The following is an 18,758-nucleotide window of genomic DNA, read 5'->3' as shown; positions in this document are numbered from 1 at the left end:
CCATTGAAGAGAATTAGTTAATGAAGTCCCATGATTTGGTTTACCAGCTAAAGCTATGAGTTGTAAGAACCCCTACGAGTCATAGGAAGATGTAATTAGAAAAGATATTTAAGACTAACTTGAGCAGTCTATACGATTGGACCTATGACTCATCCAAAGTCATACGATCCGTAGGCACGAGTCATAGAAACTTACCGACCTATTTTTTCTATTTTTCCTAGATTCATTTTATTTAGGATTAGATTTCTATAAATATACTTTTGGATTTCTTATTAGGTTACTCACGTTTTACAGTTTGAGATTGAAGCATAAACTACTCTTGGCTTTAATCCTTGAACTGATAGATTTTTATAATCGACTTTGGCTTTTAAATTCAATTGATGATTTTGGATTTTAATATTCATTATTGTAAGTGCATGATTTTTATTTTAGCCAAATTATTATGAATTGTGATCAAATATGTATGAATAGCTTATTCTACAACTAGAGTTGTGGGGAACATGAAGAATTAATGACGTAAACCTAATAAAGCGTTATTCTTGAATAGTGTGCATGCATGAATTATTTTTTTCTTCGCTTTGATTTTTTTAACGAGTGCACACGTTAGAACTCGTCTTATTCTTACTTGCCAGACCAAGGATGTAACGGATGGGAAAAAGGATTATATAACGGAGATTTGAGGCTATCAACACTTATCTAACAGCTTGAACGATCCAAGAAATAGCTAATCTAGGATCATTGGTAAGGGTTAGTAAAACATACACCTGAAGACGGACCAAGTTGCGTGGTGATAATCACTTATTTGGCGGACTAAGGACTTAGGTGAAATTAACTTACCGATCTTGCATGTAACACACTACACATGGGTTACTAATATAAGGTTCTACTGAGTTAAGGATTAATGGGGAACACATATACCCTCATTTCATCTTTTATTGAATTCGATCACATTAAATTGTTACTTGGATACTTGTTACTTGAAATTGAATAAATTAATTACTTTTACATAAAACCCCTCCTTTACGTAAATAACACAACTACAGACACAAATAATAATCGATTAACCTAAGTCTAAACCTCATTCCTCGTGGGATCGACCATAACCTCTATTAGGTTCTATATTTTATCAACGACCACTTTATACTTCTTTTACAAGTGTAATTTGGGCTTATTAAACTCCCAAACGTGCAAGTCTATGCACTTCCTTAGTCAACTCATTTTTTCCTCCTTAGCATGAGAAGTGCTCCCCATGGATAGCCTGCTAAGATCTTCAACAACAACATTAGCTTTACTTGGATGGTAGAGAATGCTCATAGCATAATCCTTAAGCAACTTGAGTCATCTTCTCTGCCTCAGGTTTATCTATTTCTGTCTTCTCTGCCTCAGGTTTATCTATTTCTGACTGAAGACATACTGAAGGCTCTTATGATCAGTAAGCACATCTACATGTGCGCCATAGAAAGAGTGACCCCATATCTTTAATACAAAAACCATTGCCGCCAACTCGAGGTCATGAGTCGGATAATTCCTTTTGTGGATCTTAAGCTATCTAGAGGCATAAGATATAACTTTACCTTTCTGCATTAATATACAACCTAGTAAAACTTTGGATACATCATAGTAATAACAAAACCATCTGTTTCTCCGGGTACGGACAACAATATAGCAGTAGTCAATCTAATTTTCAATTCCTAAAAGCTTTTCTTGCAAGTTTTAGGACATTGAAACTTAGTTTTCTTCATGGTCAACTTAGTCAATAGAGATGATATGGATGAAAATCCCTATACAAATCTTTTTAGTAACCAGCCAAACCCATAAAACTACTTATGTCAGTCAAAGATGTGGGTTTGGGCTAATTCGTTACTGCCTCAATCTTCTGCAAATCAACTCAAATACCTTCACCAGATATATTGTATCCTAGGAATTCCATAGATGTAAGCTAACAATCACACTTAGAAATTTAGCATATAACTCCCTATCCTTGAGGTCTGGAAAATAACTCTGAGATGGTTGGGATTATCTTCCTCATTTTTGGAGTAGATCAAGATGTCATTGATGAATACAATAATAAATATGTCCATATACTACTTAAATACTCGGTTCATGAGATCCGTGAATGTTGCAGGGGCGTTATTCAAACCAAGGAACATAATAAGGAACTCATAATGACCATAACATGTTTTATAAGTTGTCTTTCGAATATCACTTTCTCTCTTGTTCAATTGATGATAGCCAGATCTGAGGTCTATATTGGAGAAATAAGTGCTACCCTAAAGTTTGCCGAACAAGTCATCAATTTTGGAAAGAGGATACTTATTCTTTATGGTAATTATTCTTTATGGTAACCTTGTTCAACTTACGATACTCAATACACATTCTAAGGGAACCATGTTGCTTTCACACAAAAAGGATAGAAGCGCCCCAAGGTGAGACACTTGGCCTAATGAAACCTTTATCTAAGAGATCTTACAAATGCTCTTTCAACTCTTTTAAATCGGCTGGAGCCATTTTATATGGAGGAATATAGATAGATTGTGTATCATGAAGAACATCTATTGGCAAAGTCTATCTCCTTGTTAGGAGGGACTCCAGGTAGATCATTGAGAAAGATTTTTGGAAACTCATTCACGACTAGAACTGACTGAAGGGATGGTGTTTCCACACAAGCATATGAATAATATGAAAGATACACCCTTTGGATAATAACTTTCTAGCCTTAAGGTATGAAATAAAATAACCCTTAGGCAATGCTGGACTACCCTTCTACTCAATAACTGGCTCATTAGGAAATTGGAACTTAACGATTCGGGTTCTACAATCGATTGGACATAAAAAGCATAGAGCCAGTCCATACCTAGAATGACATCAAAATCTACCATATCCAACTCAACTAAGTCGGTTGTGGTGTCTCTATAATAGATGGAAATTGTATATTCTCTATACACTCTTTTAGAAAGAATAGACTCAACAACAAGAGTAGAGACACTGAAAGGCTCTATAAGAAGTTCGGGACAGATCTCAAACTTCATGGCTATATAAGGAGTCACATAGGATAAATTTGCACCTGGATCAAGTAAGGCATAAATATTAAGAAAAAAGACTTTAAGAATACCAGTGATAATATCTTGTGAGTTCTAATAATCTTGGCGACTAGCCATGGCATAAGACAGTTTGAGCCTTCACCTACCCTGAAGTGGTACCTGTTTGGGAAACTCTACCTGGTGGCACTGCTGTTGAATATTGGGCCTTGTTACCCCCATTACCTTGGTTCCACATCATACCATCCTTTTAGAAACCATTTGTGCCAACAAGACACTCCCTAGATGAGGTATCTTACACTTACTATAAGGCGGGTTTCACGAACTACTTTGAGCCATACTACCTTACAACTTTAAACACTGAGCTCTAAAATTCTGGTTTCTATGTGACCTTTGATCATTCCTGTTGTTTGGCACTAGTGCACTTGCTGATGATGGTGCATAGACAAAAGACCTCTTCTGGAAGAATGCCTTGTTGCCATTACCATTATTCTAGTGGTTAGGCTCATGGCTTACTGACTTTGATTTCTTATTCTGATGCTCCTCCTTATATTTCTTGTTGTCCTCCTCAACCTGTAGTGAATAAGCCATGAGCCTCGAAATGTCTGTGTTAGAAATCAATGAAGTGGCCTTGCACTGCTTTTTTCACATGCTTGCCTAAACCAGAGACAAACTTCTTCATCTTTGACCTCATAATTGGGACCATCTCTGGATCATATCTAGACTGATGAATGAACTTAAGACTGTACTCCTTCACTATTAACCCTTTTTACTTCAGATTCATAAACTCTTCCACCTTTGACTCCCTAAGTTCTCTAAGGAAGAAGTGATCCAAGAATGCACTCTCGAACTCATTCCATGCAACTGACTGAGAATCCTCACCATGACTCCCTTCTCATTGGTTGTACCAGATATTAGATACATCTTTGAGATAGTAAAAAATACATTTAACTCCTTGGATCTCAGTAACATGCATAACTTTGAGAATTTTCCATATCTCATCAATAAAGTTTTAGGGATTCTCCTCTACCTTGGACAATGTGAACATTTCTAGATTCATCCTCAAGAAATCTTCGATCTTCTTAGCAATTGAAAATTCTTGAGAACTAGAGCTAATGACTTGAGTGCCCTGATGATCAGACTAAGCAGCCATCAACTGAGTGAGCATAGTAATAGCTCCTCTATACTCTACCTCAGAAGTAAGGGAAGGTTGTGGAGCAGGTGTCTATAGAACCTCTTGAGTTCCTACATCATTAGCTTGGTTAGGTAGGAGAGCTCCATTTTTGTTTGCATTCTCAAAAGTGGAGGCATGGTAGTTGGTGGAACCTCAGTACTGGCAAAGTTCCTTTGACTGGCATTGTACTTTGGAGGCATAATCTGAAAATGTGTAAATGCATGAGTTAGAAGGAACTTTTATAGATTTAAACTCCATCACACAAATTTAGAGTATGAAAGAAGGGTGATACTTCCTAATGTCATGTAGCCTCCCTATAATAGATGTAGTGTGCTTCACACTAATAAGAAGGACTTTAATAAACATGGCTTTATAGACATCCTAGGACTTTTGAACTCTGGGCCATGACACCAAGTTTGGTTGACTGCTAAGCGAAAGACTTAACTTGATAATAAATGTTTAAAAGTAGTGAGAATTTTAAACACTAAAAATAAAATTATAGCAGTGTCTGAAAATACTCTGAATATACAAAAAATAATTGTTTAAAATATAATACTAAAATATTGGACTAACTCTCTACTCTATCTATGAAGCCTCTAAATAACTATAGATAGGTATGACGTGCCAATATTTGATGGCATATTTGATGCTTTTAATAAGGAATAAATGATAGTTCTTAAGCAACAATAGGGTGTTTTAATAATTTTCTAGTATGTAAGGTAGAAATTCACCGAAAAGGGAAAATATAGCAAAATAAAGTTGTGCTACAAAATGAAGACCTGACTATAGGTCTGACGGGCCGTCATTTCCTCTGTCCGGATTAAACAGAATAAGTGAAAAGATAAAGAGTTATAACGGCCAGACTGACAGATTGTCAGGCTTTTGAAGGACTTTCAAGTTTAGTGTCATATCAAAATATTATAAAGGCAACACTGTATAGCAATGACATCATAAGTAACGGACCATCACACAGTTGACAGGCCACCAGGAGAATCGTCATCAAACGTCGGGATGCAGTTATTTTATTTGAAATTTCCTATTTCCTGAGAGTATAAATACCATTTATTAGGTTTCAGTAAGGGACTTGTTTTTGAATTAAAAAAATGCAGTATTCGCATGAGAAAGTTTGAACTAGAAAACTTTGATTTTGAAATCAAAGTGTTAATTGCTTTTACCTCTTGTAAGTAATTACTTCTTGAATAAATGCTATTTTATTCCTTGTTTTACTAATTATGATTGGCTAAACCATACAACTAAGGCTTATAGAATCCATGATGACTTGACCTAAAATAATGGTTTGTATGAAATATAGAAAGCATTGCATTCACATATATTGTTAATTATTTTATTTTAATTGATTTCTAATGGTTGCAGATATTAGAACCTGCTCTGGATTAGACTTGTTTGAGTAAAAACTTGTAAAACCTAGAAAAAGAATTAACAACAATAATTCAAAGGCTTGCACCAGTCTAATAGTTAATATTGTAACAAGACTAACCACTATAATATCTAAATTCTTGAGTAATTACTTTTTTGTGTGAAATAACCATTCTGTCATTTTCCTTAACATTTTCATACTTTGTTTCAGTTGTGGGGATGATTGGCATGGTTTCCGATGTGATTCAGTGTGATTTAATTGATTTGAAGCCTTGAATAAGAGTTTTATTGAGATACTTGACTTCGATTGACATATTAAAATCCTAGTGTTGAATGGGAATTCCATCTGTTCCATTGCGTCTAGAACGTTAAGTTTGGTCAAGTTGAGAGTTGACTTAGCGCTCTGGGACCTTAGTTTTTATTTTGGAAATTTAGGATAAACGTTGAGTTTTAGGCCTAAAAGAGGTCCGGGGGGGTATTTTCATGTAAACGATCTTTTTTCAGAAATCCAACAATTCCATTGAGTCCAAAATATCGAATTCATTATTGTAGCATATTTGATTTATTTTTATCGGACCCGAACGAATTCTGAGGGTTCGATCGGAGAGTTGGAATTTTGGGCTGCTGGTGGTTCTGGTGCAGACTCATATCCTTCTAGGTGATCGTGGTTGTTAGGCCTATTTTCACAAAGTGCACCATTCCAGAGATTTGCCTTTGCAGCTAGTAGCCTGCATTCATGGAGGGTTGTTCTTGTGAGCTCTACATTCGTGGCTAGGAGCCCATGTTTGCAGATTGTTTCCCTCTGTATGCTCCATATTTGCGGAGAACAAATCTCGCCTGAACAGTGGTACTTTAGGAAAAGACCTCATTTCTTCACATTCTACCATTGATACTCGTTTGGGAGCTTAGTAGAAGGAATTTTAAGCTATTTCTTGGAGAATCTTGTTTGGGTAAGTCTTTTTAACTATTCTTTATCATTTGCCATCAATTTTATAATCAAAAGTCATTCCAAAATCAAGATTTCAAATGGTTTTTTGGAGGATTTCTTCCCAATTTTAAAATTAATGATTTGATGATTTCTGGTCCATTTCTTAATCAATTTTAATGGGTTTTTCAAATACGAACTCTCCTTGATGTGTCGAACATGATTTTCAAATAAAATTCCAAATTCACCCTTTTCATTTTTGAGAGGATGATTTTGACCCAGGTTATAAAACCTTATAATATGGGTATCGATGGAATCCTTTTGATGAACCTTTTCCATTCTTGATAGTGGGTAATCATTTCAGAGTTGGTTTTTGTGTATAGAGCTTCAGTTCGGGTGTTAATGTGAACTGACAATCCTTCTTTGAGACCAAAATTAGGTAAATAGTTATTCATATGTTATAAACTTTGGGATGGGATCGTAACATGATTTGGGATTGTTGGTTTTATTGTGATGCCCGTGTGGGGGCTTGATTATATTATATTTCTGTGTGGGCTTATTTGTGTGGTTTAGTCCATTTGGGGGGCCTTATTTGCTTTAAGAGCATGTGAATCATGAATTGCTTGTGAGGGAGGCTTGTAATACTCGAATGAGGGGTTGAGTTGGGATTTTCGATTACACTTGAAAAGTGAAACATTTTCAAAAGAGGTAAAAATTTATTTCATTATGTTACCTTCCCATTACTATCTATTTGAGGGTGTATATCATGCTTAGGTTGAGGTTTGAGAACTTTGAACCTTATATTACATGTCTAGTTGATTATTTCCTTCATGCTTTATGTGTTGTGATACATTCATCATATCATTGATCTTGGAAAGTTGAGAAATGTGAAAATTCCTTTTGAGAAAGAAAATGCGACACTTTTTTATATCCTTCACCACAAGCTAGGTGGCAAGTTGATGAGATATTGAGATTGAGATTTGGTATATGGACTGTAAGTCCCCCGTGAGTCCCCCGTGAGTCCTTTTCTGGAAGCCATAGCTCGACATGTGTATACGACAGGTTGTGACATAGTCTTGAATCCACCATACCACCACATCATTGCATCATCTTATTGCATTGCATTGCATTATTCTTTGAATTATTTGACTTATCTAATTACATGTAATACTGAATTGTCCCTATGTGGTTACTTTACTCACGCCGTTATACATAAATTAGTAGCACAAATGCTGGAATGAGACTTTTCTGTATGTAAGTGGAAGCATTCCTTAGTTTATTGCATAATCTTGATTAATTCCTTATACTTATTTGGTCAAATCTACTGAGTATATGTGGATGGTACTCACCCCTGCTTCTATGTCATTTTTGATGCAGATCCTAGTTAGGGTATTCCACACAACAATGGATTCCTCCAGCATATAGTGTCTTATCAGACTAGTGGTGAGACCTTGTGATCCAGGTCGTAATTAGTTCTATCTTTTGATTTCAGTCTTTACCATTATTGAAGGAGTTATGATGTATATCAGGTTCAATGATTATAATAGATGCTCTTTACACTTATGACACCAAGTTTTGGAATATTTTTCTTCATTGTTCTTCTTTTTATTTTTTATTGCCTGACTTTCTATTTGGGAGTCTCGTATGAGTATTATTATTAGGCTTATAAATCAGGTTGGATTTTGGAATGTGTGTCATCACGACCTCGGTTTTTTGGTTGTGACATCTACTTAGAGTAATTATCATTGGTTTGAAGTACGAGATAATAAAAGTGACATGAATTTAGGAGGGTTGAGAAATGCTTAAGTGTAGTACGAGATTGATAATCTAATATGCATGTAATGCTGGTAGTTATTTTGTATTAACCAGAGTATTGGTCAAGCAGTTTTGGTGAACACATTCCTGATTAATTCTCTCATTTAATTCTAAATTAAGCATATTGTTGATCGTTATTTGTTATAATTTGATATTAAAAACTGAATACCAAAACTACCCATATTTCCCATCCCATTTCAAAAATAAGTAACTAACAATAAAATAACCGCATACGACTTAGTTTATGCCTTATTCCTTATGGAATTTGACCTCAAGTTAGTTGGGTTATATATTTGACAGTGACCGCTTTATACCTCGTTAACAAGAAGTAATTTAGGCGTATAAAGGTACCTGGACAGGCCCACAACTATGTCAAAAGAAATACTAATAATGAAAGAAATAAACTGAAAAGGAGTTCCTCCAAAAGCGAGGAGGTCTCACCAAAAGATGTGGAATTGAGATCTTCAATGATGCGCATGTTGATAATTTCTAACCAGAGGCAGAGCTACACCTTATCAAGGGTGGTCAGATGACCAACCTTTGTCGAAAACTTTTTGTGAGTATATATGTTAAATATCGATATTTTTGAATATATACTATTTGTTGAACACCCTTGATATAGTAAAGAAAGATAGTTGAATGGTTAAGGTTTTTCAAAGTTGCCTTAGTGGCTTGGGTTCGAGCCTAGACTTAGGCGTTTTGTTGAATTATTTTTAATTTCATTTTGTAACTTAAAAAAGAGAACAAAACATCAGTGTATTGTTTTTACTTGTCCCAAAGTATGAACACCTTTGACAAAAATTCTGGCTCCGCCACTGTCTCTAAAACTTATATCTGCATCATAAAATGATACATCGTCACAAGACATCAATACATTTAATGTACGGTATGTAAAAGGGCTGAGTAGAAACATACTTACTGAATACTCAATTGAAAGAATGCTGCAAATAACTCGACTGAAAGTAAGACATGCAAGTATAATGAAATACTAAACCTTTACCAATAAAAAGAAAAATAAGGCAATAAATGCAACTTAAATAAAAGTAGTATTTTCTTTTCTTGGAAATTTTCTATAACCGATAACCATCACTATGAGCCTCATGATGAGATAACGTTTTTTCCATTTTTCCAGAGCCATCCTATACCTTTTTAGAGTATAGGAAAACAACTTAACTTATAGATCCAACTAAAAGTCCTCTTTTGGGACTGGTTGAGGAATCACCCGAATTAATAGTACGATCCTATCTACGTTGCCAGTGCAAGTTATGGGATTGGAGTTATCTAAACTCATATTCAAATTGGTTCTCCATACAACTCCCAAAACATGCACTATGCTCAATAGTAGAAATACTGTCTGTGATGAGTTAATGCTGAAAAATACTTGTTGAAGCTATTCTAAACTTTTCTTTTAACTGTGTGAAACTGCTTTTTTGAAACTATTTTATGCTCTTCTATAAAAAATACAAGTGCTTTTCTCGGTGCTAATAAATGCATTTAGAACCCTTTAGTTCCCTTAAAATTTTATATTGAAAAATCTTCGAAATACTAGACTTTACTGAAGTTCTGAATTCATGCATTATAATTTAGTAATTCAACATACTTTATTTACTCAAGTTCTGAAGATCATGTATAATATAACAATGCAATAACTTTAACTTCTCAACTAGGTAGGGTTCATGGAGGAATAAGCATGAACTAAACATCAAGAAAATCAGAATTTACATGAGGAAAACATATACTCAATAATAGTGCTCGAAATTCAATAGAACGAATACAAATTCAATTCAAGAATCCAAAGAAACTTGGGTTAGAACCCTAAATAAAACTTTCATGAACTGACGCACTTAGTCCCAATACTCTGGATAACCTTACATAGCTGGAAAAACTAGTTTCTGGAAGAACTTGAAGAAGACGCTTGAACCCTAACCTTTTGTCCCCTCGAAACCTTACTTTAAGTCTTGAAAGAGATTATGAGGAGAAAGGATTGAAATATACTGATAAGGGACTAAATTTGGTCCAAAAACGTCAAGGCTTTGACTTGGAAAGGGTAGGACAAGACAAAAATACCCTTTATTAAAAGTTGACTAGGTCGTCTACAGTACCTCGTATGGTCCGTAGAAGCTTCTACAGGTCGTAGGAGCCCTCTCGTAGAAATTGGATTGAGCTACTGAAGTTACTGAAATTTCAGAGATTTGGTTCATCGGCTCCTCTCTATGGGTTGTACAAGGGGAGTTGTAGAAGTGTACTAAGGGAGTCCCCCCCCTCGAAGTTCCTCATTGACCCTACTGGTCTTGCACACTTGAGTTTCTTATTCTCTTAACTCTTCCTACGGGTACCATCTACTATCCATAGGAACTCCTATAGGCCATAGAAGTCATCCATAGAAAGTTGAAAGAAAACTTAAAATTTCACTAAGTCAAAGAAGTGAACTACGAGTCCCACCTACACCCATAGCTCCATCTACGGTCCGTAGGTGCCAATCATCACAGTTCTGAAGACTTTTTCTCAGTTTCTTCTTGCTTTTCTAGGTTAGAATTATTGGGGTGTTACACCAACCCACAACTATGTGGGCTACATGCCGCACAGCCAACCTACTTTTTTTAAGAGAATATATTTCTTATAACTTAAATTTAATTTTTAAAATATTAACACAAATGTCGATAAGATAATATTACATGATGTTTATTACTTGTTAACCAAGTCTCAAATCTATAAATAAAATAATCTTAATCTACTTATTAAGTTTGGATTCAAGTAAAGATTTGGTTCTATGACTTCAATCTGAAATCATTGTTATTTTATGTAAATATTTTGGATACAACCATACAAGAAAATGTTTATTATATTTGGATTTTTGAACTTTGTAATATTCGGTTTAAGACTTTAAATTTAGACTCTTGTTTTTTTAGTGTTCTATTTTATTTTTTACTTATATTTTATTTGCCCCACAGGTCGGCCCAACTCACATTGTTCAAACTCTACAAATTGACGGGCTTATCCAGATCAAACTAAAAATCCTTATTCTAAAATGAGCTCTAAAAATCTTAAGCCCAGCCTCATCAAATTACCGATTGGATTGGACCGACCCAACGGGCCTAACCCTTATTGATGGCTGTACTCCAATGTCATGTATCTTTAATTAATTTTTGACTTTGAAACGTCATCAACGAATGTATTACACATTTTCATATATTTGATTGAGTCAGTAAAGTGTCAAGACACAGTTCGCACCTTCCTATAAATGTTTAAAGAAAACAAATACTCAAATATACCATCAAACTTTGAAAAAAGGTTTATTATGCCTTTTGTTAAAATGTTGGCTCATTTATATCATTGCCGTCTGAGAAAAGTGTCATCCATGCCTTTATTTTTTAACTCTAATTTTGCAAAACTATTTTTTTTATATGTGTCCAATTATAATTTGGTCATGTCATTAATTATTTTTATTTTTTTTAAAAGTCAACCTAACTCAACAAGACCTCAAAAAACTTTTAACACTTTTCATTTGGACTTTTGGATCAAAGGTATTTTTTTGCTCTTTCATCCTCATGAACACATGGAGAACACCACCACCACCAACAACAACATACCAATTGAAATCTCACAAGGAGGGTAAGATGTATGCAGACCTTGCCACTACCTCATGGATACAGAGATGCTGCTACCTGAAGAACACCAAAAACTCTCAAATTTTCAATTCTTTATGAAATCACCTCAAATTTCAAGATTAGTGTTCCTCCAAGCTAAATAGAAAAATTCAATATCTTTTGAGCTTGAATTCAATGGAACACTATAAGACCCACTTGAAATTTCTTCAAAGTTTCAAAATTTCAACATTCTTTAATGGTAAAAAATTTTCCACAACTCCAAATCACTTGAAATTTTGAACATAGACTCAAACAATACTAGGGAACAAGAATCTAGTGTCAAAAATATGAATCAAAGCAGATTTTCAAAATTTTGCAACATATTTTTATTTACTTGCAATATTGTTTTAATACGGGTAAGTTTTTTTGATTCCACAAATGATTTTAGAATTTTGATTTTTTTTAAATACTAATAATTAATGACATGTGGGAGTGCATGTTAGAATATATAAAAATATATTCTGACAGATTGTAATAGATTGTATATATTTAGTTCCTAATCTATAGATATTTAGTTTCCTTAATTATAGCCTAATTATACTCTTGTATTTTGTGTATATAAGCTGATGAGATTAATGAAATAAATCAAGGAATTAATCTCTTTCATAGTATCAGCTATCTAGGGCACGATCTGACCTTCATTCTTCTCGGATTCTAGCTGTCGCCTCCCCTCTCCTCTCCCTCCTTTTCTCTTCTCAATCACCATGTCTAACTCCAAATCTTCCTTTTATCCTGCTCTATCTGCATCCAACATCAAGAACCATGTTCCCATCACTTTTGAGATCGAGAACATTCAATATTTCACATGGGAGGAACTCTTTAAGATTCATGCAAGATCCCATCGGGTAATTAATCATATTATTCCTCCGATAGAACGCATGAAGAAACAGCCTCAACAAGAGGAGGACAAAGAGATGTGGTCTACCCTTGACACCACCGTTCTTCAATGGCTCTATGCTACTATATCTCATGATCTTTTGCATAAAATTCTTGAACCCATCACCACAATGATGGAGGTTGGGAATCACTTGCGTGACATATTATCAATATCTCAAATCTCTGGCGGATCAACTCAAGAATGTCGACTCCCCAGTCGCTAATGATCAACTATATCTTTAACTGGTCTTTGGCCTTATCGAGCCCTACCAAGGTGTGGCCACTCTTATTCGCCAATGTAACCCTTTGCCTCAATTTTATCAAGCTTGTTCGATACTCACTCTTGAAGAGGATGGCCATGCTAAGAAAGAGGCCCAAAGCTCCTCCGCTACCATAGTTGCTCGCTCGTCCGAGGGTGCTCCTGTTTTTCCTGATAATTCCTTTTCTATCTGCAATACTAATGGTGGGAAGAGGAACCACAACCAAAGCAATAATTGTGGAAAGTATCATGGCAACTATGGTGGTCGTTGAGGTGGAAAAGAAGTTGCCAGCAATGTAGTAATACAGGTCGTGGTGGTCAGTTGGGAGGCGGTAACAATAGCGACACTAGGCAGCAGTCAGCAGGGCAGAACCCTCTGCCCTATTCTCCATGGGCTGGCAAGCAGCAATGGTCGTAGATGGCATCATGGGGTCCTTGGGATATACCACCGTGTCTATATCCTTCAATTTCTTAGTCCCGACCCAATTATGGACAATAGCAACAACTACGAGCGGGTGTTCTTGGCCCCCGACCTCCGCAGACCTACACAGTAGCCTCTACTCCTATGGACATTGAAGTCGCCATGCATACTCTTGGGATTACTCCTCCGGAAGAAATTGGTACATGGACACCGGTGCCACTTCTCACATGACATCCACACAAGGTAACCTCACATCTTATTTTAATAAGAGCAATAAATGTGGTATAATTTTTTGTAATGGTTAATCAATTCCAATTCATGGCTATAGTCACACAACTTTGCCTTCCCCATCCTTGCACTTAAATAATGTCCCCTATGCCCTTCACCTAGTTAAAAATTTGGTGTCCGTCTGCAAATTTACCACTGATAACTCTGTCTCTGTTAATTTTGATCCCTTTGGGTTTTCTGTGAAGACCTTAGGCCTTAATTAGCCATCGTAAGGCCGATATGTCTTCATCCCAAAATAAGTAGATGCTGAATCTCTTTGAAAGGTTTCAGATGGAGAGGCTGGTAATGAGGTATAACAGTCGGGGAGAGCTTTATCCAATCACCAATCTAGTCACTTCACCATCTACTTTTGCTGCTTTGGCACCATCTCTTTTGCATGTTCGTTTGGGTCACCCGGGAGTGCCTGTGTTGAATTCCCTTAGGAAAAATAAATTGATTGATTTTAATCAAAGTAGATATGTTCGTATTTGTCATTCCTGTCCTCTTGAAAAATATGTTAATTTACCATTTTATGCTACAAATTCTAGTACTCTTTTGCCATTTGATATTATACATAGTGATCTTTGGACATCACCCATTTTGAGTTCCTCAGGTCATCGATATTATGTCTTATTTATAGATGATTATTCTATATTCTTGTGAACGTTTCCTTTATTGCAAAAATCACAAACCTTTTCCATATTTTTAACTTTCAAGACATTTATTCGAACTCACTTTGAGCGGGACATCAAGAATATTCAATGTGATAATGGCACATAATTTGATAATGGCCCCTTTTGGTACTTCTATAAAGTCAATGGTTTGTCATTTCGATTGTCATGTCCTCACACATCTCCTCAAAATGGGAAAGACAAAACTCAAATTGGTACGATTAATAACATTTTTCGTACCTTATTTGAGGATTTTCGGGACAGTCTTAACATTCGGCGACCTACCGCTTCGACTGCGGGGTTGTGTGTTAGAAAATATAAAAATATATTCTGACAGATTGTAATAGATTGTATATATTTAGTTCCTAATATATATGTATTTAGTTTCCTTAATTATAGCCTAATTATACTCTTGTATTTTGTGTATATAAACTGATGAGGTTAATGAAATAAATCAAGGGATTAATCTCTTTCAGTGCAACAATTGAGAAATACTATAAGTTTATAGTTGACCACGTGTAAAAAATAGTTTTGCAAAATCGGAGTTAAAAAATAATGACATGAATGAACGTTTCTCAAACGACAATAGCATAGATCAGCTAAACTTTGAACGGATAGCATAAATGCATTTTTTCTTTAACTTCGATGGTATATTTGAATCTTTTCTCATATTTAAATATGTAAACCTTACCTAAATCCCATAATGAAAAAACTCAATTATAATGAATCCCTCATTTTTCTTAAATTACCCATTTTCCCTTTTTTTTCTATATTTCTGATACATTACTTATTTTACTGATACATTATATTTTTCTGTAGAATAATTAATTCTGTTTAGATATTTATGAATAGTAACGTAAATTAAGTTAGGATTGGTTCTTTCAATCAATTATTGTTCTAATTAATGGAATTAATCATTAAAAAAGTAACAATTATGTACAGGAAGAAAAATTCAAAAAACAGAGAATCACTGTGAGCAAAAAATTCAAACCAAAATTCAATTTTCATCAAGCAAAATGAGATGAATATCACGATACTATTGAGACATTCTGGAGTTTGGCAATCCGAGGTGAGTTATGAATGATACAAAAGTAATGGAATCGTCGTGGGCGAAATTGTATCTTACTCAAATCTAAAAGCAGCAATCGCTGCTGAATTGACCATTGATGAATCAGTGAAAAATAATGAAATCTGATACATCATTCAAGGTAACTCGTCGCCAATAATTATTCATAATGATATAGGTATTAATCTTTACATAGAGTTGAAGAAGAATGAGTTTGGATTCGTAAAGTATTCCTTATGCATAACAACTTTTGATAAAAAGAGATGTGAGTTACAATAATTCGACGCTACATTTGGAGCAATTGTTTATGCCGAATCAAACATGTATGAGTCGCAAATTTCTGGTTTAGAAAAATCTGATAATGCTGCAGCTTATTATATATCAGAATTGGATGTGACGAAATACATAACTGATACAATTGGTGCGGAAGTGAAGGAAAATCAATTGTATAAGGACAAAACAACACTAGTTGATGTAATGGGCAAATACAAAATTGATAATGGATTAAATTTCAAAGTTAAAAGATCTGACAGTAAAAGGTATGTTCATTTGCTAATTTTAAAATTTTAATTTTGGAATGTTAATTTTGTATGTATCAAGTACAACAGTTAAAATAATTGCTGCCAGAATGTATCAGATACATATGAATCTCTGTGTATCTGATACATGTTAATATTTTTTAATTTTTCCTGTTATGATACATCATAACATTATGTATCTAACTCACTTCAAAAATATTCCAGATGTATTGTTGATTTTGGAAAGTTTATTTTGTTGGTTTATATTCATGATACATACTAAGTAGTATGTATCAGGTAAAACAGTTAAAATTATTGCTGTCAGAATGTATCAGACACATATGAATTTTTGTATATCTGATACATATTAATATTTTTTTATTTTTCCTGTCATGATACATTATAACATTATGTATCTAACTCACTTCAAAAATGTTCCAGATGTACTGTTGATTTTGGAAAGTTAATTTTGTTGGTTTATATTCATTAAGTATGTATCAGGTACAATAGTTAAAACACTTGCTGTCAGAATGTATCAGATACATATGAATCTCTGTGTATCTGATACATGTTAATATTTTTGGATTTTTCCTGTCATGATACATCATAACATTATATGTCTAACTCACTTCAAAAATATTCCAGATGTATTGTTGATTTTGGAATGTTAATTTTGTTTGTTTATATTCATGATACATAATAAATAGTAAGTATTAGGTACAACACTTAAAATACTTGTTGTCAGAATATATCAGATATATATGAATCTCTATGTAGCTGATACATGTTAACTGTTTTTCCTAAAATTATGCAGTTATGTGTTAATATGCTATTCAGACGATTATTATTGGACAATGAAAGCATCATGTTGGAAAAAATCTGATATATTCAAAGTGAGATATTTCAATAGTGAACATTCATGTGCACTAAGAGATAGGATTTTCAACAAAGTTCATGCTACAAAGGCTTTTGTAAGTGCATTCACGATACCTAAATTGGTTAATCATAAGAGAATTCACACCCTAATGATATACGAGAGGATATTAAAGTTGTGTATGGAACTGATATTACTTATCAACAAGCATGGCGTTCAAAAGAACATGCTTTGGAGATGTTAAGGGGAAAACCTACTAATGGATATAGGCAGCTGTCTGTATACTTATACATGCTAAAAATTGTATATCCAAATTCATACATAAGTATGTACAAGTCACCAACTGATGAGTCCATGTATATGTTCGTAGCGTTAAGGACATTGATGAGGAAGTTTCAGTTTTGTCGACCTGTAGTTGTTGTTGATGGTGCGCATCTTGATTGACCTTATAAAGGGACATTTGTATCAGCTAGCACACTTGATGGGTAGGTATTACTTTTTGTTACTGTTGCATATTGAATAACAGTGTATCATCTTAGTTGACACATTTGTTGTGAATCTAATGAATTTTAATAATTATGTTATCGCTGTTAATAATTTTTTAGGTTGTATATTGTCATTGGTGTATGGTGTTATTGATATAGAAAATGATTCATCATGGACGTAGTTTTTCCAGAACTTCAAAAATGCATTTGGTGAGAGGGATAATATGTGTGTTATATCAGATAGGATCGAAAGCATAATCAAGAGTGTAAACATGGTATTTCCCAATGTCCCTAACTTTGCATGCATATGGCATATATGGAAAAATATTTGTACTAACTACAAGAGGAGCAAAGTTGTACTAAGTGATCTTTTCTACTCGATGGCAAAGGCATACCGAAAAGATGAATTCGAAAAATTAATAATAAAAGTTAAAAAAATTAATCACCGAGTGACAGAGTATTTGAAAAATAAGGGGTACGAAAAGTGGTCAAGGGTTTATACAACTGTCAACAGGGGAGGAATGATGACTTCTAACATCGCAGAATGTATCAATGGATGTCTTGTTAAAACACGAGAGATGCCGATAATTGACTTTTTGGAGCAAACAAGAATGTTATTTGGTACTTGGAATTGCAAAAATAAGGAAATAGCAGCTTCTACAAAACATACTTTGGGTAGAAAATTCAAAGATATCCTAGTATCAAACACGATGAAGTATTTGAGAATGAAGGTACATATTAGTTATTTTTAACTAGATATCTACTTGATACATAGCTATATGATACATTAGTTCTGTATTTTCTGTGATCATTGTTTCCTGATACATCAGTTTTGATACATATCTATGATAATAATTTCCTACAAGTTGTTGCTTTATCAGAATATCTTTATTTTGTTTATGAATCAGGTATAAGATATATTGTGTGTCTTGAAATAAAAACATACAATTGTGGCAGGTTTCAACTAGACGAGAAACCATGTCCACACGAAATTGCAGTGTTGAAGAGCAAGAACATTACAGACATGCACCCATACTGTTATGATTACTACACACTAGAGGCATTGGCAAATACTTATGAATTGCCAATGGTTCCAATGCCAGATAAAAAAGATTGACCTGTTCCAAAAGAAATTTTGGAAGAATTCGTCTTGCTGCCAAGATACAAAAGGATGCTAGGAAGACCAAAGAAAGGAAGAAAAAAGTACTCTAATGAGAAGATAAGAACGAGCATAAATTCTTGTAGTCGTTGTGGCCTTCAGTCATTGTGGCCATGAAGGCCACAACAGAAAGACTTGTAATATCATTCCCAAAGAGAAATGATGTTTTGTTATCCCAGGATACAT

At 34.4% G+C, this 18,758-nt stretch overlaps 1 protein-coding gene across 1 annotated transcript; it reads left to right on the top strand.

The window, feature by feature from the left end:
- The first annotated feature begins 15,857 nt into the window (after positions 1-15,857).
- Positions 15,858-18,530, top strand: LOC129890631 (uncharacterized). Its single transcript, XM_055966147.1, has 2 exons — positions 15,858-16,075; positions 18,371-18,530. Exons 1-2 carry the CDS (start codon positions 15,858-15,860, stop codon positions 18,528-18,530), a joined length of 378 nt encoding a protein of 125 aa, XP_055822122.1.
- The last annotated feature ends 228 nt before the right edge of the window (positions 18,531-18,758 follow it).

Source organism: Solanum dulcamara, chromosome 5 (genome assembly GCF_947179165.1).
Source record: "Solanum dulcamara chromosome 5, daSolDulc1.2, whole genome shotgun sequence".
NCBI lineage: Eukaryota > Viridiplantae > Streptophyta > Magnoliopsida > Solanales > Solanaceae > Solanum > Solanum dulcamara.
Note: the sequence above shows the minus strand (reverse complement) of the source record. Positions and strands in the feature narration are given on the sequence as shown.